The sequence below is a fragment of the Monodelphis domestica genome, chromosome 4 (genome assembly GCF_027887165.1).
Source record: "Monodelphis domestica isolate mMonDom1 chromosome 4, mMonDom1.pri, whole genome shotgun sequence".
Lineage (NCBI taxonomy): Eukaryota > Metazoa > Chordata > Mammalia > Didelphimorphia > Didelphidae > Monodelphis > Monodelphis domestica.
The window spans coordinates 313,615,475-313,639,432 of record NC_077230.1 but is presented as its reverse complement, the minus strand read 5'-3'; the positions used below and the strand labels follow the sequence as shown (position 1 = coordinate 313,639,432).

The window sequence follows — 23,958 nt, the reverse complement described above, 5'->3', positions numbered from 1 at the left end:
CACTCTGCTGCCTTGCCCGCTCCCGGAAGCCGCGGGTTTTGGTAACAAAGAGAGCCCTTGCGCTGCTGCTGCAGCCGCGGCGGCCCAAAGTGTGTGGAGTCGAGGGCGCGGGCGGGGAGGGGACCTGAGCAAGGAAGTGAAAGAGTGAGCGAGCGAGCGCCGTGGGTGCGCTACTGGCCATGGGGCCGGGCCGACTGTGACAGGCGTGCGGGCCGGCGGTGGTGGAGGCGGGGACAGGTGCAGGGCGCCTTGCCTCCTCCTCCCCGGCTGCAGCCCTGGCGCAGGTGCTGCGGCCGCTGCTGCTGCTCCTCTGCCCTCCTCGGGGCTCTCCCTCCTTCCTCCCCCTGGGCCTCAAGCACCACCCAGTGTTCGCAGGAGTCCCGCTCTCTGCTTGTAACTCACTGGGGGAATAAGACCTCCACGGTCTTGTCCTCTTCGTGTTTGTACGTAACTGGAACAGAAACTTTACAGGGATTTGTTGTTTTGTTTTCCTTCTCCCAAGTTTCTGCTTTTTTAGCCAACCTTTTTAAAAACGAAATCTTTTAATAATTCTCTAGCTCTTGTCTTCCCTACGGGGTCATTTATCGATACCTCAATCTTAGTGACTTTTTAAAAGAAAACGGAACAGTGCGAGTACGAATGCTTTTGTTGGAAACCTAACTACGTCTAGACTGCAGTCAAGATGGATAAAAAGTCCTTTGAAACGGTGCTGGATGAAATTAGAAAGGTAAAAAAATGTTCTTTCAAAAGGTGGCTTAAAGTAGTGCGGTAGAATGGCCTTGTCTTTCTGATTTTTTTTTTTTTTGAGCAGTTGGGAAAAGGTCTGATCCAGCTGGAGATAGGATGCTCTAGTGCAAAGCCTTAGAGATTGCTAGACCAGAGAGATGGGGGCAGGAGTTCTAGTGTTTTTCTCATGTGTCATTTCTTTAAAAAAAAAAAGGCGCTTGTGTATATCCATATGTTTATGTGTGTACACACACATGCATACATGTACACACATGCGTATAAGTACACAAATATATGCACATGTATATGTGAACACATGCATCTATATTCACTATATATTTTTGTTTTCTGATTTCTCTTCACGAGGCTTTTTCAAAATATTCCACTCCCCTCTGAGAACCATCTCATTTAACACATATCTAAAAAAATGTGTGTGTGGGAGGGGATCGGCAAAACAGATTTTTACATCTAGAGAGTGAAAAGAAATAGGGGAGGAATCTGACTTGTTTTCATTTCCAGTTAGGCCCTCAAACTTTGAGGTGACAGTATCTCCAAAATTAGTAGTTGGCTTAATATCAGGAAAGAGTTCTTAAATATGATTATTAACAATGTATGATTCTCAAGTCCTCCTGGGACAAAATTATTTAATACCATTTGTCATCTGAATGGTTTTCTTCTAATTTCCAAGATTAAATCAGAAAAAAAAAAGCAAGCAATTTCTTGTTTTGATGAGAAGAATTAGTTAACTTTTTGGAATGATGCTACTGAAACATTTGAATATTGATTAAAAATTCCAGAAATTAAGTTCTCTCTAGAGCATTTTTATCTATTTGTCACAAACCAGAAGAAACCAAGATTTTGTTTTCTAAACCCATACCTTCTCACTTAGAATTGATATCGGTTCCAAGGCAGATGATGGGTAAGGGCTAGGCAATTGGTGTTGTCTTGTTGAGGACACACATTTAGGAAGTGTCTAAGGTCATATTTGAACTCAGAACCTCTCTAGGCTATCCATTAAGCCACCTAGCTGTCCTGGAGCAAAGATTTTTTTTTTTTTTGGTATAGCAAAACATTAAAGATAAAATTTATTATTTGTTTTTTAAGCCCTTACCTTCAGTCTTGGAATCAGTACTGTGTATTGGTTCCAAGGCAGAAGAGCAGTAAGGGCTGGTTAATGAGGGTTAAGTGACTTGTCTAGGGTCACCTAGCTAGGAAGTATCTGAGACCAAATTTGAATCTTGGACCTCTTGTCTTGGCCCTCAATCCACTGAGCCACCCGGCTGCCCCCAAAAGATATAATTTAACTACATAATGTAGTAGTTCATCCTCAGCAAAAGTAGGTGAACTCATTGAAGTTGTCCCAATTTGTTACCAAAAAAAAAACTCCTTTTATTATATTTTTCCTAGTTTGAGCAAAGTAAATTTAGTATGAAATAGACTCCCTAGAATTATGTCTAACTTTAGTTCTCCATTTTACATTCTCTGTTTAAAGATGAGGAAACTAAGGCTTAGAAAGTTCAACTGGTTTGCACCAGGGCATCCAGCTATTAAGTGCATTAGGGAGCATTTGAACTCAGGACTTCTGGGCTAGAGGTCCAGCTGTACTCCAGCTAGCTGTCTCCTTGGAGTAGCTTATGAGACATTTAGTCCTGAAAGATTTAAAGTTTATTTGAATAGAGTTTGACTAGTAAGTTTAGTTTTGGTTTTAAACTCATTGACTTCTATAAAATACTAACCTTGCTGTCATCACTTAATTTGTCTTCTGTTTTTGACTCCATTTCAAATACGTTTTTTATTTAAAATTTCTTATAAATGCCTTTCACACTAAATTTGCACATTATTTTACAAGCTAAAATTTTTGTTTTGAAACCAATTAAACTAAATTTGCCTTAAAATATCATTGACTTCAAGTCCACATGATGTTGAATTCATGATAATTTTGTTGACTGGACCTAATATTTCTCTTAATGAGTATCCATGAAAAAAAGAATTTGTAATTCAAATAAGTTGTCTAGTAAATGCTTAACTAGAACTCTGTCTTAACCCTTTGGAAGCTTTCCTTTGCTTATGAACAATTGATATGCTAATTACCAATCAGTTTTATTCATTGAAGTGTGGGCACTTGATGTTTGTATGGACTACTTTTGAATTTATGCATTTGATGAAGTTTCAATTTTTTTTTTCAAGAAAGAATTGTATTTAAGTGTTCTATAATCAAAACATTTTTGGGTTCCTGAGGTTTTGGGGAATAACTAGAAAATACTAATGGGTAGAGGGTCCCCTAAAGAGTAATTTAGCTAGAGGAATGACTTTACACAAATACATTGTCTAACACAGAAGTTAAATATGAGCAGGTGCCTGTGGACTAGATTTGTTACCTTGAGACTTAAGTGCTTTCCTTTGGTCACATATCTTAACTCTTGTCTGTTTTTTATCTGTAAAAAAGGAACAATAACTTCATAAGTTCGATGTAAGAAGCCCTTGGTAAATCTTAAATCACTATATACATTTGTTGTTTTACAAATAATTCATGTATGTTAAGGTTTAATTCTTATCTACCTTTATTCTTCCTTCCCTCCTCTCATTGCTGAAAATCCTGACTGATACTAAAGTAGGAGCTTATTGGAAAAAAAATCTTTTTTTTTTTTTAGAGAGGATCTATGTGTTTTGAAAGTAACGGAAATAGTAAATCCAATCTAAGAAGATATATACCCACCATGTTCAAGATTAGTGGAGGTGTTGAGACTTAAAAAAAATAAAAAAAGAAAAGAAAAAAGATAGTTACCTATCCTCAGAGTGCTTACCATCTTAGAGTAAATGGTTTTTGGAGAGGCTGTGAAAAATTGGAACTATCTGCCTGAACCAGCCTGGCAGATGAAAGCAAGTGCCAGACTATCAGATAGTCAAACTATATTCAACTAGATTTTACAGCCATCTTAGGTAAGGGTTTCTAGAGAATCTAAGGAAAATGGGAGCTTTGTTTTGGATATTTGTTTTGAAAAGCTCTTTGAGGGAAACAGGCTGGTAGAATGAGGGACTTCAAAGTAGCATAGTGTAGTGGATAGGATATTGGAATTAAGATCTATATTCAGATCCCATTTCTGAAGCTTACTACTGGTTACTCTAAATTACCTTAGAAAAATCACTTTACCACTGTGGAACTTAGTTTCCTTTGAAAACATGGAGTTTGGGCTAGATGGACTCTAAGGTCCCTTTTAACTCCAGATCTGCAAGTCTGTTAAGGCTTTGGGGAGTGGGGCAACAATAGGAAGTTTATAGATGGGGAAATAAAAAAGATTTTCTATGTTCTTTGTGCCTAGGACCCAGAAATCAGACTAGTGCTCATTATTAGTACTCAACTTTATCAACATTGTGCCTTTTATAAGGTTTTATAAGGTAGTCTGATATTAAATAATGAACAAGTCCTGGATTTTTAATTGAAGGCCTGAGTTTGAACCCTGTTTCAGATACCTTACAGCAGTGAATATGGGTGCCTCACTGAAGCTCACTTGAAGTTTTGTTCTTTGGCTGTAAAATGCAGATTGCAATACTTCAAGGGGTTGTGAGGATGAAAACTAGATAGTGTAAGCAAAATACTTTATAAGCCTTAAAGTGTTTTCAAACCATTTCAAAACATAAAATGGTAGCTTTTTTTTTGTTGTTGTTGTTTTATGTAACAGTTGATTCAATGGGAAAATTCTCAGTTTCAAACAGATGATTTACAAAAGAACTTTAGGAATAATAGGAACAATTGGAAGCTTTTTATAAGAAGTTTATTTAGAGGGTCTACATAATTGTAAAATGATAGAGACATCCATGTTATGGGTTTAGAGAGGGGGTGAGATCAGGTGGTCTTAGTGAAGCCTGAGACCTAGAGCATAAACTAATTCCAAAAGCCCCTTTACTGTTATTCACAATTGAGATGTTCTCATATTTCTTTCTACATGAGGCATGCTGGCTATTTAGTGGATGTTTTTAGTTTCATCATGAAATTGAATAACTGAAATAACTTGGGGGAAAAAAAGAGAATTCTTGGTTCTCAATAATGAAAGTAAACTTCATATACTCTTAGTGGCTAGTGACACTTTGGAATGTAGACACATGCAGATTATAACCCACTTTAACAATTACTTTGTACTATGTGTTTTATAGTTGAAATATTTTAACTATCAATATGTTAAGGAAATATGAACTTAAAGTTAAAACCCATATTTACATTAACTGTGCTCCTTACCAGTAGAGTATTGGAATTTTAGTTTTATCTCAGGTTATTCTTCTCATATAAAATCTGACCATAATACTTACAATAGATCTCCATTTAAGACTAGAAATTGAAACATTAGTTCATTCATAATGGTGACAGTAGAAAGAAACTGAACTAGAGGTTTGTAGACTTGGATTCTAGTCCTGACTGAAAGCAACCAGGTATATTATCATCCTGGTAGTTTTCTTATTTCTAAAATGGAAAATTGTATAAAAATAGACTCTAATGTACTTGGATGGGAAATTTCATGTGTCTTCAGAGAAGCTATGTCTTTCAGTATCTGTGATCAGAATGCTATTCTATAATGATGAGGACTTAGAATGGCTATTGCAATCCTCCTTTTGGAAAGTCAAACATCAGGAAATCTTAGGGTAAGACCTTTACTTGTCAAATAGTGAAGGAAATTTCATAGTCAAAAGTAGCTGTAGAATTTTGACTGAAAGGGACCAAAATCCTTGATTTTGCAGTTGAAGAAATTAAAGCCTAGAGATGCACGTTTCTGCAATCTTCCTTAGCATCCAGTTTGTCATTTTTATTTTCTCCTCTTTTTTCTGTAATTCTATATTATTAAGTATTCTTGATACAATTATTCTAATTTACTCTCCAAAATTTATTCAGACTCCTACCTCCTAGAAAAAGAATGCCTTTCTTAACTTTACTACCTACTGTATTCTAGTTCTCCACACTTCTGACTGTATTTTAGGTTGTTGGACAGTGAGTGGGCAAGTAGAGACATTAAAGAAAATCTGGTCTAGTCCCTTTGTTTTACAGGTGAATTAATAAAGGCCCAGAGTTGTGATTTTTATCATAACTCATAAATAAAAGTAGCAGGCTAGGATTCAAACCCAGATTACCTAATTCCAATTTCTATTTCACCACACTGCCTTAACATATCATGCAGACCTAAGCTGATATTATTTTAAGAAATGTGATTTATTTTCATAGTGTGGTAATATATTTTTAAATATACATGATAGTGTGTATATATGTATATATTTATGAGTGTGGGTATATGCATATATACAACATATAATTCCTGCCTATAACTTATTGAACCATCAGATACTTCAGAACCTTGAAATCACATTAATATAATATATTTAATATTGCCTTGGTTTTAAGAAAGACTTGGAGAAAAGTGACATGACCCTTATTGAGGAAAAAAAATATGTTCTATAAAGATGATAAAATTTTGTAAGGAATATAGCCTCCCCAAAAGATAGCACAGATTCTTGAAATTATAATGGATGCTTTCCTTCATCAAACTTGATTAATCAATTTAGTTCAAAGTTGAACAGAAAAGTTGGTTGAAAAAGACAGTCTCAAGTACTTGAATGAGAGTGCAATGTAGAAAAATCCATGTTGTTTTGAGTGCTACGAATGAGTGACTGGATACTGATCACAACATTTAAGAAAGCAAAGGAGGATGATCTTTTAATTTTGTTATCCTCAGAACTATTCCACCATTTATAACTTTAATTCTGCCCCTTCTAGACCTTCCATTTGTATTTCTAAGAAGCTTTTATTTATATATATTTTGTCATTAAAAAAAATATTTTCAGTGCGGTATTTTCAGCTATATATAATGTTTGTTTCCTTTTACAGCTATCAAAATGTAAAAGAACTGCTACAAGAGGTGGTGGGTTTTGGACCCACCAAACTCAAGACTGAGGCTAATAGAACCACACCTATCAGGGTGGTTGTTGGGGGATGGTTTCCTATTCAGGTGCAAATCAGGCCACCAAGTGATGCAATACATTTAGCACTGGGCTTGAAGTTAAGAAATTGGAGTATAAATCCTTTTGAAACTGGCTGTTGTGAGGCCCAGGCAAACCCCTTCATTATTCTCTTTTGCCTCAGTTTCCTTAGCTGTAAAATGGGGATAACAGCACTAGGATTATCCTGAGGATTAAATGAGATATTTGTGAAGCATTTTGTAAACTTTAAAGCACTCTAGAAATTTTAGCTGTTTTTATTGTTATTGTTATTATATGTATTACCATTTCTTGAATTTCTGTGGTCTTGCTGCTCAGTGATACCCAGGCCTATTTGATGATACTTTACAGAACAATTTTCATGAATGTTACTGATTCGTGCTATTTACATATATAATGGAACTGTTCTGTGCATTTTTTTTAGGCTGTTTTAACAGAATACAAATTAAAAGCAATTGAATATGTGCATGGATACTTCTCTAGCGAACAGGTACCTTTTGATTTTGTTTTTGTTTTTAGCATTGAAACTGTTTTCATGACAATACTATCCTGTAAAAGACCTTAATACTTGATGATCACTTGAGCCCCTGATTCATTTACTGCTGTGTTTATTTAAGCCCTTTAGAATTCTTTATATCATGCTGGAAAAAGCCAAATAAAAGCAGTCTAGTTTATGGATTGAAACTTTTATTTTTAGATTAGTCACAATAATAGCAACAACTTCTATCAATTTCCAGAGTAAATCTAATGTTTTTAAGCTCAATACCATAATTTGATCACTGTTATCAGGTTTGTTATTTGAGGGAGATGTGTGAATGGCAACAATTATCTAAAAATAGATAGGACTTATGTTGGCCAGTTAAAAAAAGGATTTATTAGAGTAATCATTTTTAGACTACAAATAGAAATGCAAATCTGAAATGGCCTCTGAAGGAGTAGAGAAGTATAGATTGAAGTAAGAAAAAATGGGTCCAGGAGTACTAAATGTTGGAACTTCTTTATCCAGCATTTCTCAAGAATTTCTATTTTGGCGTTTTTTTCTTTTTTCATTGGCAAGAGTGTAAGGGAAGGCAGGGGAATGGAACTGATTTCAGCTTCAAGATTTATTCTGTGTAGTAATGCTGGGGCTACTTTAGATTTGTAATTCTGTAATCTTATAATCAAACTTTATTGCTTTAACAAATCTTCCAGTTTCTTTTTAGAAGTCTTTTACCTTCTTAACTAGCATTTATTTTTTAAGCCTTTCAATAAAAGCTTTCTGCTTATTCTCAGTATAGAGTTTTAAGAAAAAGTTCTCTGTTTTTCCCTTTTACACTAAAAATATTCTGTTGAGCTAAAGTCATTAAAGACAATTGAGTATTACCTGACTTATTTTCAGTGTTTTTATGTTGACTGAGTAGTTACCGATTTTTATTAAGATGCCAGGTTAGGAAGTTTTCTGGTTAGTCAGGTTCTAGATGACACCTTTTACTGCATTGACAATGCAACCTTTTAAAAAGGTATAAGCATTCTTACCATTCATGTATCTCATTTATATAGCAACTTCTAAGAAACAAAAAAAAAAATTCTTCACTAATTTGACTTCTTAAGCTTTGTCTCCTAGTAGCCGATAAGAATGGTAAGAATGGGATAATACCGCACAAGACAATAAAGTACAGAGAAACCAGATTGTATTTGTAAAGTCATGCAAGTAGTTGTCAAATTAAGATTAAAACTCAGATTTTTTTTAATGTTTCAGCTTTCCAATTGAACTAGTTAGCAAGGTACTTGTAGGCTAAAGAGAGGTAGAAGGGGAGGTGGAGTCTAGACCAGGTAATGTTATGGATGAAGGGAAAGGAACAAACATTTATTAAGCACCTACAATGTGCAATACACTGTGCTAAGTTCTTTACAGATATTATCACATAACACTTGGAGATAGAGTCTATTATTATCTTCATTTTACATTTGAGGAAACTGAGACAGAGGTTCAGTAACTTGCCCTCAGTCAAATAAACTAGTTTGTTGTCTGAGGCTGGATTTAAGTTCAGGTCTTCCTGGCTCCAGATTTAACTTTAGCCCTCTTTTCCATCACCACTTCTCACCTCAGTGACAGTAATGATATTGCACGAGTCTCTCTTGATTTAAATTTATTTAAACTATCCAGATAAGATGATGAACCCATTTTCTATATTGACATCCCAGAGGGCTTCTTTTCCTGTCCAGCTGCAAGTGATATAATCCGATGTAGCCCAAAATAGCATAATCTGTGGTGCTGCTTCTCTTCGTATTTTTGAGAAATACACTAGTTGCTTGTGCTGTTTGAGAAACAGATATTGGTACTAATGCTGTACAGTCTATTTCAGTAGTTAAAAATATGACCCTTCCACATTGATTCCAAAGTGTCTATGCTTCAAAATCTCTAAGTCTTTGACCAAAACTTTTTTAACCAGTATTTAATATTTATATGCAATTTTCCCACTTGTTCATTACCAACTAAATTGTCTTTGTAGTCATATGACTAATATTGCAGCTCAGTAATGAAAATTATTTTTGTTTTTTTAGAAATAGGAATTTTCTGATATGCCTCATACTTTATTTATACCTCAGATGAATTCAGGTCTCATGATCATAACCCTAGTCTTACTCTGGGACAAACAGTAGGAAGAACATAGAGATAGTCATAAGACTCATAGAAAAACTATTTTAAAATATAGTTAATTTTGCAGTAGACTCATATGAGTTTAAATTATTCTTTCTTTCAGGTGGTTGAATTACTGAGATACTTTTCTTGGGCTGAACCCCAGCTGAAGGCAGTGAAAGCATTACAACATGTAAGTGCATTTTGCTCCCTTCTTTCTTAGAATATATGACTTAAATTTCTTCTTTGTTATAATATTTTGCCTAGTTATTAGCTTTTTAATTCTAGACAGTTTGGAATCTTGTGTATTAGGCAAAATGACTTTAAATTGTTGGGTTTACATTTTGAAGAAGCTGGTAATTATTATACCCAACATAGTCTTGAAATCATGTTGCTAAAACTGAAAGAGATATTAATGATCATCTAGTTCAGATCCATCATTATAGGGTGAGGAAATTGAAGCTCTAAAAAGTACAATAAATTCCTTGAACTTCCACAGCTAACTAAACCCAACATTGCCTTCTATCATGTCATATTCAAGAGTAGTAAAGGAACCTGAACATCTTCTGGTTTAGCTTCCTATATGAGACAGTATTGACACTAGTCAATCTAATGCAATCCCTTATTTTACAGATGAAAAAACTGAATTGGCAGAAGTGACTTGCCCAAAGGCCACAGAAACTATATCATTCTGAAGAGACTGGAGGCAAGGGAATAAATGCTGATTTGTCTGTTAACTTTTTCTTATTTCTTTTGGTAGAAAATGGTGGCTGTCCCTGCAGTGAAAGTAGTCAACATCCTCAATTGTTTCACCTTCAGTAAAGATAAACTGGTTGCTCTTGAACTATTGGCTTCGTGAGTAATTCTTTGTGACCTTTTTTGTTTCACATGAAAACATTTCAATTAGTCTGTTAAGGAAGTTAGCAAATGTTTCTTTTAGTAGCCATGAATTTTAAATAGTGCTGGATAGTGTTTGGTGAAAGAGAATTATGATTTTATTTTACTTCTTTCTAGGAAAAACCATTGTACTTCTTATAGAACCCTTTTCATATTTAGCAAATTCCCAAATTGAGAACACAAAGTTGGATTGTGGAATTGGCATTGCTACTTTTCTACACTTTTTCCTTTTGAATTCTTAATACTTCCTAGTGCTGTTTCCCAGAAGACATAAGAATAACTACTTTATTCTATTACATACTGAGTTCTGTTATGGTAGGATTTGGGGTGAGGAAAGAACAAAAGGAAAACAGATAAATAAATTCTGATTCATTGTTTGGGAAGGGTAGGAAGGAATAAGGGTTTGTGATTAAACTTATACTTAATTTAAAGATAATATCTATAACTAACTAAACTGTATTACTAAGCTAAAACATTAACTTCCAAATATCCCAATCTCACACCAGGATTCCAAATCAAATAGGGCCAGGATCTTAAGTTGTTAGATGTCCAATTAGGTTCAGAGATCTTCTCACTGATGCTGCCAGCAGCCAGATCCAGAAAACCTCCTTCCTCTGTTGATCACAGTGAAAATCTTCTTCAAGCCTTAGGTCCTTCCAGGAGAGCAGACTCTAAGAAGGAGCAACCATTGGGCATAGAGTTTTGCCAGATCCCAAGGCTTAGGCTCCCATGTGGCCCTTGGTCACACACTACTGTCAATCATCCTCTAAGGTTTGCATTTCTCAGTTTTTGCAAATTGCAAACCTTTTAATCCTTTATCACAGTTCATAGGATAATAAAGAGCTTGTCTCTAATTCGACCCCTCATTTTACAGAGGACCACAAAAGATAAATGACTTGCTCAAACTTGCACAGGTAGTATATACATTGTAGTACATTCTAATTCTGATCACCTGATCCCACTTTCTACTGTTTCATTTTGTCCTCTTAAAGAGATGGTCTTCTGTTAAAGAGTGAAGAATCCAAAACTTCATTTTTGAGATTTATGATATCTTTGAGGTCTTAGACATTAATTTCAGGTCTGCCCCTTGTAATTATTAGGCAGATAATAAAGAACTCTGAGTTCTTTTCATCCGAGTTGTTGGAAAAGCATTTGTTAAGCTATCAAGTGTTATGAAAGAGTTAGAAATTAACAGAAATGAAGCATCACCTCTTAACAACTTCTTAAAAATAAAACTAATAATATTTGTTTTTACATTATCTAAATTTTCCCCTATATCCTTCTTTGTCCTCCCCTCCAGAGAACTATCCATTATAACAAAAAAAAAATTTTTTTAAAGAAAAAAATCAGGGAGACTAAATAATACATTCAAAACAAAAAATACCTGACAGTATATGCAGCATTCCATACCTGTGCACTTCCCACTTTTGCAAGAGGAGTAAAGAGAGTGCACATCAATTGATCACAGTTACGCCAACTTTATTTGTTACATTTTCTAGTCATTATAAAATAAAGCTCTTTAGTTGGATTGCAATGTAAGCAATACTCATCTAAGTAGTACTATGTAAATAATTTTCAACCATTTTTTTTCTCCAGTGGTATGTGAAAAACAGTTGCATCTCTATAAAGAAAGATTATCAGTTCTCATACCATGGTCCACTTAGAACTTCAGGTTACTTAAATAAACTAACTTTATTTTCTTGGTAGGAACATTATTGATGCACAGAATTATCGCCTTATTGAAGATCTTTTCAGGATTAATTTGTCTGAAAAGAAGCGGTGTAGAAGAATTCTTGAGCAGGTAATTTAGTAGAGATTTTATTTAAACAATTGCATGTGTTTTGGGACTTAATTTATAGTTACAAAAAGCAATATTATAGAGTACTAGAATTTCAAACATAAAGGGGATCTGGGATATCATCTAGTCTCCCAGTTTCCTAATCTGAAAGTAATGACTAAGGCCCACAGAGGCAAAGGAACTTCCCCATGTTGCACTTCTGTCACTGTCATTTCTTAGTGATTATGAGAAGAAAATTTTAATAAATAAGTAAACATTAATCCTAGGTGTCATCATGCAGCTATCTTGATATTCTGTTCTCTCCCTCAGTTCTCTTAGGATTATTATGCCATTTAATGGGTTTATTGAAATATTGTTTTATGACATATTCAAGTACTAGCTATTTGATGAGTTTCTAAAAAGTCTCATTTTTATTTTCCTTTTGCTTTTATTGCAGGCTTTAAAGGGAGGTTGTAAAGCTCCGCATGCCATGATATCTTCTTGTGGAATGATTCCTGGCAATCCATATCCTAAAGGGAAACCCAGTCAGATAAATGGAACTTTCCCAGTAAGAAAACCAATTATATGATGCTTTTGTGGGTAAAGAACAAGTTTAATATAAATGTAATTTGTAAAGAAAATGTATGGTAGAAAAAAATGTGAAGATTATCTTCTGTCATCAGAATTGCAAGTTCATTATTATTGTACATCTTAGCAATTCAGAATTTATAATAATTCAGACATGGAATAAATTGCTTTGTCTGCTTACCCACCCAGTCCCCCCAATCCCTTGTTTTTTCAGAGCAGAGATCTTAGAAACTAAATGCCATTCTTCAGTTGTTTTCAGTCATGTCCCTCTCTTTATGACCTCATTTGGGATTTTCTTGGCAAAGATACTGGAGTGTTTTACCACTTCCTTCTCCAGCTCATTTTACAAATGAGGAAACAGAGGCAAGCAGGGTGAAGTAATTTGCCCAAGGTCATACAGCTAGTTAAGTATCTGAGGCTGCATAACTAATAGTGTGAATATGAACTGAGTTGTGGAGGACTGGTTACAATTCAGAGCAGTGTTGAAGGAGAAGAGGGAGTATTGGGCTTTAGAAGACAACTTTGAATTTGGTGAAGCTGGTCATGTAAGGTCAAATTCAATGAAGATGTAATATTCCAGTTTCTTTGCAATGTAATGTTTTTGAAAGGAAGTAATAGTAATAGTAATAGCTCATATTTACATAGTACTTTGTAAATATTTTACATGCTTTAAGCTCTTTTGTTCTGAGGCAAGTTGTAATTGTGTTCTTTTTGAAGGGCCTTAAATGCTAGACTGTCTTTTAATCTGAGATATATGAGGAAGCTTCTGAAGATTGGTTCCTCAGCATCCCAGAAAAGCCCATATTGGCTGCAGGGTATTGAATTTTTCTGCTTCAGCATCTCTTGAGGACCATTTCCTAGAGGAGCTGTATTTAGTTTTATTGGTTGAAAGACAACCTATAATTGAATCAGAGATCCTAAAGGAAAAGGGAGGGATATTTCTTTTTGTTGCATGGAACTGTAATCAGAAACCATAATGTCTTAAGAATTGATAAAGTGGAAGTAACCTTTACTTTAAGAGCTTACTTTACTTTACCTTTACTTTAAGGCTGATGATTACATAGTGTCAGGGCTGAAATCCAGATCTGGCATTATTTACTGCTTCTAAATCTAGTGTGTATGTATGTATGCAAGACAAAAAGTTCTTTGTATATAATCACCCCAGGGTTATGATTTCTAGTTTAGTGCTAGAGGTAAGAATTCAACTCATATTTTCTGATTCTCAGCCCAATATTGTTTTTCTTATATTATACTCTTTATTACTATACCATTAAACTATATATATTTTATATACTACTATACTACCTTCTATAGTTGGAATAATATAGCTCTGAGTAACTTTTTCCTTTTTATAGGGATTTCCTATCAAAAAGGATGGTGAAGATTGTACAAATGAAGGCAAAGGAATAGCTGCACGGATACTTGGACCATGTAAACCAGTATGTGTGGAATAGAAAATACAGTTATATATTCTTAGGAATCTTGAGATATGAGGATACTATTGTCAAAAAATTCACTAATTGTGAAAAATCTGTCATTGGTACTACATACAAATTTAATTTTTTTGCATCTAGGTATTATTAGATTGTCACTTTTTCTTTCTTTAAAAAAATTAATAGGCTTTGTTTTTATTATCTTCTCCAAATATATTCTTCTTCTCCCCCCAAAAGCATTCCCTTGTAGCAGTTAATAAAAAAGGGGAACAGAAATAGGCCATTCAATTTAGCTACATTAATTAAGGTATCAACCAAGTCAAAAACTATGTGCTATATGTTCCATACCAGAGGCTGCCTCAGTAAAGAAAAGGGGAAGGTGCATCTTCTCTTTATGAAGGAAGAAATCAGGTTTGATACATATAATTACACTTCCCTCTCCTCCACCCCCACTTTTTTTTTTCTATTGACTTTGTTATAGTCATAGTATATATTGCCTTTCTGATTCTGTTTTAGGGCTTTTTCAAAAAACTCTAAAAACAATATGAAACTACCACATCATCATTGCTTAATGGTTAAGAGGTTGACACTTGGTATTTGACATTTGAAGAATAGACTAAGTTAAGTGACTTACATGAGGATATAAATTAAGCAACTAGAATTTAGGATTGAAATGGAAATCTAATTGGGTACTAGATAGTCATCACTACCACTGAGTAGTTGGACAGGAAAAAATACCTTATAGTATCTAGTATGTATGCTAGGACACTTTAGTTTATTTGAACTTTTTTTTGGCTGTAGTTCATATTTGTTTTTTTACTACTATAATTACTGAAATTATTTTATCCATATCCAGGCTCCTGCAACTTACAATCCACATAAACCTGTTCCATATCCTATACCCCCCTGCCGACCTCATGCAACAATTGCACCAAGTAAGACGTTGTTTGATTCTGACTTGATTTGTGTGTATATATGACTTAATTTGTTTGCTATTTAATTGATTGAATTTTTGAAAGAATATTATATTAAAAATTACCCAAAGAGTCTCAATGAGTTTTTTCTTACATCAGCTACTATATTTTACCATATCAATTGGAAGCAGTTGTTTATTTTAGAATGTTAAATGACTTTTCTTTTTACGTTATATAAAATAAGTCCTACTAAGTCTGATGCTTTGGTCAGTATAACAATGAATGTCATGGAAGTTAGTCAATATTTTGATTGAAATTAAATAAGATCGACTTATTTATTTGCAACAAAATCTATTTCCTTGTGTATATATATATTCTAGGTGCTTACAACAATGCAGGTTTAGTACCATTGGCCAATGTCATAGCTCCAGGAGTACCACCTCCACCTCCATATACTCCTAACCCAGTGGCAACAGGTAAGCAGAGTCTTATTGCATAGATTTTAGGAGTATATCATTTTTGTCCACAAGGTTACTTTTTTTAAAATGCACAGCTGCATATAGCCTTATTTTGAAGTGATTTAAAACAGGTTACCCAAAATTCCTGAAACAATCTATTCCCCCATATTATTTTGGGAGGTCAAGAGATTAATCAGAATGTAATAGTGCTAAGATGCTTTTTGTATCTCGGCATTTTTTTTGTCACTTTATTTCTTTTTAAAAATTGATACTTTGTTTTTTATTATCTTATGATGGAAACATTAGGAGCTAGAAGATACTGGAAAAAATAAAGTGACATAGAAAGGGAGTCACTAAATATTAGCATGGCTTTATCAAGAACAGATGATTCCAGATTAATTTCATTTCTATTTTGGGCAGGATTATCAGACTAATGGTTAGGGAATGCTGTAGAGAGTGTGCTAAAAATCTCACCAGCGCAACTGAAGCTTCTGATGCTATCTTTGTGGATGAGGTTCAGTTATATAGTATAGAAGAGAGATGTCAGACTCATTCCCTGGAGCCTGGCCAGCAAAACTTTAAAATGTCCCGAGAAAATGTTGAACAACATAAAATACAGTACAACATAGATAAAGGTAAATTGATGATTTTCTAAGTCTTTATACCATTAGCCAGGGATTCCTCTCTGATACCACTGGGCTAGAAGTATAACCCTTTGAAGCTGGAATTAGTTAAATGACAAAGCTCAGAGCTACTATTAATGTGTTTGTCAGTTTATGAGAAGGTCTGGAGTAGTGTGTCACCAGGCATCTGTCCTTGGTCCTTTGATGTTCAGAATTTTTATTAATGAATTGGATGAAGACATAGATGGCACACTTATAGGATGTGCAGGTGATGTGAGTCTGTAGTTCTTGTCTTAGTATCATAATTCATAGGACTTAGTGAAGAAAAAAAATCTAAGAATGTTTCATCAGGATATATAATAGTCCATAATTAATGAGAGGTTTAACAATATACAAATTGTGGAAATTAGAGATTTGCCACATATTTGATATGCCATAAATCTGATGTGGAAAGGATTTGAGAAGCCATTTCTCATTATGCACAGGAAGAATTAAAAGGATGTTACTAGAGCAATGACAACTTTCAGTTGAGAAAATGACCCATGCTTCTGGATGAATGCTGAGAAATGTCAGGCACAAACTGTGCAGAGTCATAGGGGCCAGAGGAGAGAAGCCTTTCCTTGAGTTGTGGTCACTGAAATCAAAGTAGTGATTATTGATCCAGATCAAACTGATCTTACCAAGAAAGCTTGAACCTGGACTGCCATCTATTGGACACAATTGAAATCTAAAGAGGCCCGAGAGATTATCAGTCCAACTCTTACTTTTTATAGATGAGGAAGCTAAGGCACAGAGGGGTTGGATTACTTGCCCAGGGTAGTACAGCCAGTGTCTGAAGTGGGATGTGAAAGAATATATGAATGGAAAAGGCTTGTATTTATTATGTACTTCTTATATGTAAAACACTGTATTAAGTGCTGGCTATATAAATTCCTGCTCATGAGAAGCTCACATTCTTATGGGGTAGACAGTACATATGTTTCAGCTGCAAATCAAATGGAAAAGACCCATAGTCCTCAGAGTTTCACAGCAAAAGCAGTTAGTTATGCCTATTCTTTGATGTCATTTTCACTTGTAAAATCATATCATTTTCTGATGCTGGACCATTTGAAATGTCCCGGACATTGATGGCAAGAACTTTGGGTCTTCACTTTGAACCCAGGTTTTCCTGACTCCTCTATACAAAACTGCCCTCAGAGTCACCTCTCCCATGTTTTTATTTTATTTCATGTTGTTTTAACAGTTGTGGGCAATATGGACACATGCACATTGAGGGAGCTTCCCTAAATGCCTAAGAATATGGATCATAGATTTAGATCAGCAAGGGAAATTAGTTTCTGTCCCTGAAAACTTTCTTAGGTCCTTTCCTTCTGGATTTTTAGAGCCCTGAATAATTTTGATGGTGTGGAATAAAGATGTGATATTGGATGATGGATCCCAAATCATAATTCTGTTTAAATAATGTATTAATACTTGAAGTACATTCTTCTGTGGACTAAAATGGGACCCCAGCCTTTGTGGATTGAAAAGAATTCTGGAAATGTTATTGTGAGTTTAACAACAATGTGAGCACTGCAGAATAGATGGCCCCTGTGTTCCCTTATTTTCAGAACCTGTTCCTTTACTGTGAAACAGTAGGATGTTCATAATGAACCTTATCCATGTAACACCCATATTTAATCAGTTGTTGAAACAGTTCTAGGACCTTAAAATCATTCTAATTTTTTCTCTACAGAAAATGAAGAACTTTCTAATCCATCAAAACCTCAAAATCCAAGTAAGTGTCAGATTTACTGAAAGGATAACTACTATTTTTTAAATTGTATCCTGTTAACTTTTATTTGTTGATTCTAAAGAAAAGTGGTATGATATAGTGACAAGAGCCCCGGCCTTGATGCATTAAGGACCTGAGTTCAAGGCCAGCCCATGTGCTTAATTTCTTAGTGTCCCTAACCAACTCTAAAACATTTAATTTTTTATCTGTGTTGATGGTAGTAGTTTCTATTCTCATAGTTTCTTAATGAGTGGAAACAGTTTCAGGACCTACTACCCTTGGCTACCATAAGCTTGCAATGTATTTTCCTCACAAGAAGTCTGAAATTAATACTCTAGGAATAATTACATTTTTTACAGATGTTGATCTGAAGTGTTCATTGAGATGAAGTGTTTGAGCAGGGTCCCATGATTATCAGCCATTAGAGCTATGACTTGAGCCCAGAACTCCAGTTTATTTCTAATTGTACTATGCTGTTTCTATGATCTCTTTTGTTATATGATTTTTGTGTTTATGTGCAAAAAAAAATCACCAATTGTAGATATTAAGTTGTCGTTTCTTGTTTTGAAAATATATCTTAAGGGAGAAACTAGGTGGCTCAGTGGTCCTAGCAACAGGAGGTCCCTAGTTCAGATTTGGCCTCAGATACTTCCTTACTGTCGTAACCCAGGCAATTCACTTAAGCCCCAGTGTTTAGCTCTTATTTCTTCTCTGCCTTGGAAACAATACACTGTACTGATTCTAAGAGGAAAGTTGGGGTTTAACACATGAATAAATCTTAAATTTCACAGTGGGACTAATGCTCGTTCTTTCTTTCTTTACAGCATTTTCCTCCCACTCAAATCAGCTTTTTTCTCCTCATTGTTCTAATCCTTCAACACCTGTTGCTACTCCAGTCCCTACCCCATCTCCAGTGAAGGCGGTAAATCATCCATCAGCACCAGCAACTCCAGTCATTTCTGGGATGAACTCTTCCACTCCTGTCCTTCCTGTGTTCCCAGGGCAGGGCTCTTCAGCGATCCATACGCCTCAGTCATCAATCCCAACATCAACTGTCATCAAAACCCTCTCCCTGCCCAGTGTTCCTGTTACATCTGTCCATAATACAACTTCAGCCTCTATCCCTACAGTTTTTTCTGGCTTGACTCCAATGTCAGGTCTTACAGCTGCTCCTCTTCCTACCCCACAGGGTTCTGCTACACCCTGTGCTCCTCCTGTTCCCAATGAAGCATTTGCTTCTTCTTCTGCTCCTTTTAATAACCTCCCTTTCCCTGCTACTTCTACAACTGTTTCTACTAATAACCTTAATCCTGCTCCATTATCATCAGTTTTTGCTGGACTCCCTTTGTCTTTAACACCTACTCCCCAAGTGGTATCTAGCCCAGCTCCCTCTGTAATTGCTGGTGGTCCTGCCACCAGTCTTCCTGGGCTAAATAATCCTATTCTGTCTGTCTTGAAAGGATTTCTCACGTCAAATGATACATCTTCAATCAACTCTTCTGCTTTGGCTTCATTATCTTCTCTCACTAATCAAAATTCTGACTCTCCTGCTTCATCCCTTAACAAGTGCTACACACCATCGGCTACATCAACACCCCAGAGGTCTGCCACTCCAGGCATGGCCATGTTCCCAGGTCTTCCATCGCCTTCCGTAGCCAATCCAAGTTCCACTCCCCCTTCCTTGCCAGCACAATCTCCTTTAGCCACTCCTACATCATCATCGACAGCATTGCCAGTTAGCTGTGGTTCCTCGGCCTCTCTTTTGCATGGCTCTCACCCAGGCAATCCAGAGCTGCAGATTCCAGCTACCCCCGTTACAAGTATCCCTGTCATGGTCAAAACTGAGCCTACAAGCCCAACTCCTTCAGCTTTCAAAGGCCCATCGTCCCATCCTGTGAATCCCTCTCATAGCACTTTAGGCCTGTCAGCAGCATTAGGCCGTGCATTTACTTCAGCAGCAGCGTCAGTGCCAGTTAGTTTGTCCACTTGCCTTAATCCAACATTATCAGGTCTCTCCTCATTGAGTACTCCCCTCAATGGTTCCACCCCTCTCTCCTTGACCCCTCATGGTTCCTCCACACCAATTGCCCCAGTGTTTACTGCTCTTCCTCCTTTCACTTCTCTGACCAATAACTTTCCTCTCACTGGTAACCCAGCACTTAATCCTTCGGTAACTCTTCCTGGGTCATTAATAGCCACTCCTACAACTGCTTCCACCACATCAGTTCCTCATCCAAGTTCTACAGCAGCTGTTATCTCAGGTCTTCCAGCCTCAGCCCCTGTCTCAGCAGCACCATTTCCCCTCAACTTGTCGACTGCTGTCCCGTCCCTTTTCTCAGTTCCTCAAGGACCTCTACCATCTTCAAATCCATCCTATCATGGCTTCCCTGTCTCCAACACTCCAACAGTTACTCCTGCACTCCCTTCCTTCCCGGGGTTCCAGGCATCATCCACAGTTGCAGCAGTAGCACCACTGCCAGCAGCTGCTACAGCTCCATCACCAGCTCCAGTTCTGCCAGGATTTGCATCTGCATTTAGTTCCAATTTCAACTCTGCACTTGTTGCACAAGCTGGGTATGTTTTTACTTCTGAGATTGCATGAAAACCTTTATTTTAAATTTTGCATATACTTTAAAAGATTTTTTTAGGTGGAAGGAAAAAAAAACAAATACTCCGTAATAGCCTTTTTTTCTTTGTATAAATGTATTTTTTTATATTTAATATAAATGATAATGTACCAGGAATAATAGCAGTTGTTTCTTGAAGCAAATTTGACATAGATAGGTAAAATAGGTACGTGTATGATCTTGCAATTATAAACTTGATAATGAGGTCTCAGTGTTTTGGTTTGTTGAATTTGGAAAAATCAGGATGGTAAGGTTTGGCATTTATATGAAATATATTTGATAAATGTAGGAAATCTAGCTTTTACACATTTAATCTTGTGCATCAACTTTTTCCAATTGGCTATTACAGACTGTCATCTGGACTTCAAGCTGCAGGAAATTCTGTTTTTCCTGGACTTTTGTCCCTCCCCGGAATACCTGGATTTTCCCAGAACCCCTCACAGTCTTCCTTGCAGGAACTGCAGCACAATGCAGCTGCACAGTCAGCCCTCTTACAGCAGGTAAACTAGTCATACCTGTAAGTACTTTAGAATGGTGACAATTTAAGTGCCAAGAATCAGTTCCTAACATTTTGTAGTAAAAATTATTTTCTGTGCTTATGTTCTCAGCTCTTTCACCTAAATTGTAATTGCTCTCATTTCCCAAACCTTCAAATCATACTGCTCTCTGTAAAATGATAACATAGTCTTGGCTTTGTTAACTCAATTATTTTTTCCTATTCTGTAGTTTTCATAGTTTTTGGATTTTTTAAAAGAAAATTTGGATCAATAAACTTAGCATTCTTGTGTTTAATGGAGCTGAAGCACTCTTCAAAAAATATTTTAGTAGTTAGAGTTGTCCCAACTAAAAATTTTTCTGTTTCTTTCCCACTATACTCTATCTGTATATTTGCCAAATACAAGTGAAAATCTACTTCTCTTAACAATTATAGCTGGAACAGCTTTCTAAATTGATTTTTTTCTCTTTGTATTAGGTACATTCAGCTTCAGCTTTGGAGAGCTATCCAACTCAGCCTGATGGGTTTCCTAGTTATCCTTCAGCACCAGGAACCCCATTTTCATTGCAGACTGGACTTTCCCAAAGTGGGTGGCAGTGAACATAGATTTCCTAAGTGTTCATTTGTTTTTTCCTTCCTTTGGAACAAGACCAAAATTGTTTAAGGACTGTGGTGAACACCCTGGTGGAAAAAAAAAGTTGGGGAGAAGAAAATGAGAATAAAGATTACTCTGGGGAAATTGCAGTATCTCAGAGAGTTAAATTGTGATTGCAATTTTTCTTTATAGCAGTTTTAAACATGGACACTTTCCCATGTAAATAGTACTGACAAACCATATGGGAAACAATATTACAAAAGTATTTTGTATTTATCAGCTCCCATCCCATGAAATTTTGGTATGTGTGTTCTATATAGAAAGAATGGCAAAGAGGAGATTGGATTCTTTACAGCCGAATACAGCCTTAAATCTGCCTGTGATTTCTCTTGACATCAGTAATAGTTGTGCCTAGGGATTAAAGGTTGCATGTGGCCCTTAGGGTTTTTCCCTTTAGTATGCATGAGTAGTTCCTATTAGCCTAAATAGGAACTCTGTGTATACATGAAGGGGACATGAGACTCCTTCCTGAATACCTTTCCCTTCCCATTCTTTTCCCTGCCTCCAATAGTTTTAAAATACTAATAAGAAATGTCTTGCACATACTGCTGAACTAAACTGAAGAATATATTTTGGACAAGAAGAAACTAGAAAAATGGTGCTTATTCTTGTCATTAGAATGACTTTCAGGTATTTTGAGTAAAATTATACTTCTAGGCATTCTTTCCTACAGAAATACAGCTGAACCTGTAATAATTTGCCTTCAGGATGTTTCTTAACAATAATGGTGACAGCATCCATACAAATGGAAACAATTGACTGGCATCTAGGCCATCTCTGTTGTTCATTGTACTGGAAACATGAATGTTTACAGTCATGGGATTTAGTATTTCTCTTTGAAAGATGTGCTTAAATACCGGGAAAAAAATGATATGACAACATCTAGAGAAGACTTGCTTTGTTAGTGAAATGCAGTGTGCACTGTATTTTAAGTACCTGTGGTAGTGTAACACATGACAAGTCATTTGTTCAAGACAGCTATCTACCAGATTTTAGAGAAAAGCAGTGGAGAGTAGTCTCCAATCCTGTGATTACAAGTGTAAACTGTAGAAAATCTACTGTAGAACATTTCAGCACCTAGAGGTTTTACTTTTTTATAGATGGTCTCTGATGGAAGATGTTGCTAATGTATTTTCCTTTAACAGGGGAACAAAACTTTTTAAGCCTATTAATAAAAATATTCCTGTATGATTAGTTTTTAACACAATTTTTAAAATAAAAGTTTACAGATGTGGCACAAAGTTTTTAGTGATTACTTTTTTCTAGCTTGAAAAAATACTTAAATAAATATTTGGATACTTAGCTCATATGACCTGGGTAAGTGAAAAACTTTGTTTTATGTTGTTTGTTATAGTCTATAAAAATTACTATATAATATGCTAATAAACTATTGCCTATCTGAATTAATTTCATACTATGGAACATAAATTTGAGTAATCACTTAAATATGAAAATGAAATGAAATTTTGGATAATTAAAAGAGGGATGGGCATGCTTATGTCTGCAATTATTTACCTTTAGACACAAAAATATACGAAACCATACCTGTATAACTACTTAACCAGACTGGGGTAAGAATGGAAAACTTCTTTTGAATCCCATTTTTTCTCATTTACTTTAACCACACAGTTATTTCATTAAAAAAAAATATATTGCCTAGCGCACAATAGTAGCTGCAAACATTTTTATAGCAGTTTAGAGAACTGTTTGATGTCATCTTCAAAAACACCCCTGCAGGATAGGTGGTGTAAGTCATTTGATAAATTTTGAAATTTAAGACACATAGAGATTTTAGTTAGCTTCATGACTAGAAAATATATTTTGGCATATAATTGACCTGAGGTCATAAGTCTAGTAAACATGTCTTAGTATTTATTAATTCTCCACCTGTCTTTCACTGGCTTGAGGTTTATAGGGATGGGATTACTGTGCCAAAAGCTGAGGAAAATGTGTCTATTAAAAAGGATTCTCTTTTTTGAATACTTGTTCATTGGTGAAGTTTCTGGGGTTTCTTTACAGAAAACGTGATTTTTAATCATCTTGCTTTTACCTTCTAAAGCCCCAGAGTTGTGGTATCTCCCTCCCCCATTCTTCTGCTTATTCTTTTTTTTTCTAAGAAACCACAAGAGTTGGATGAGGTCTGTGCCCCTCAAAAGGTGAGAAGGACCATTTGGAACCTTGACATAAGTGCCCTTCAAGATCAACTTTAAAGATTGAATTCAGCACTACTCTCTCCTCAGTCATCTGTACAACTGCTCAGACTCATTTGCAGGATTGTTCCCTATGTGTCACAAGCTAATACATCAAGAATCAAATGAGTTATTGATGAACTAAAGTAGTGGAAGCCAGTCTGCCACCCTTGAAGTGGCACCTTCTTCCCCCTAGTCAGGC

General features: G+C 35.7%; 1 protein-coding gene across 1 annotated transcript; it reads left to right on the top strand.

Moving 5' to 3' along the window:
• The first annotated feature begins 516 nt into the window (after positions 1–516).
• On the top strand, positions 517–22,808 carry PROSER1 (proline and serine rich 1). The gene is made up of 13 exons (XM_001368123.5): positions 517–727; positions 7,130–7,195; positions 9,450–9,518; positions 10,086–10,180; positions 11,930–12,023; positions 12,457–12,567; positions 13,943–14,026; positions 14,877–14,955; positions 15,315–15,410; positions 17,751–17,792; positions 18,614–20,363; positions 20,766–20,916; positions 21,390–22,808. The coding sequence occupies exons 1-13, from the start codon at positions 683–685 to the stop codon at positions 21,510–21,512; spliced, it is 2,805 nt and encodes a 934-aa protein (XP_001368160.1). The 5' UTR covers positions 517–682; the 3' UTR covers positions 21,513–22,808.
• Positions 22,809–23,958: the final 1,150 nt, after the last annotated feature.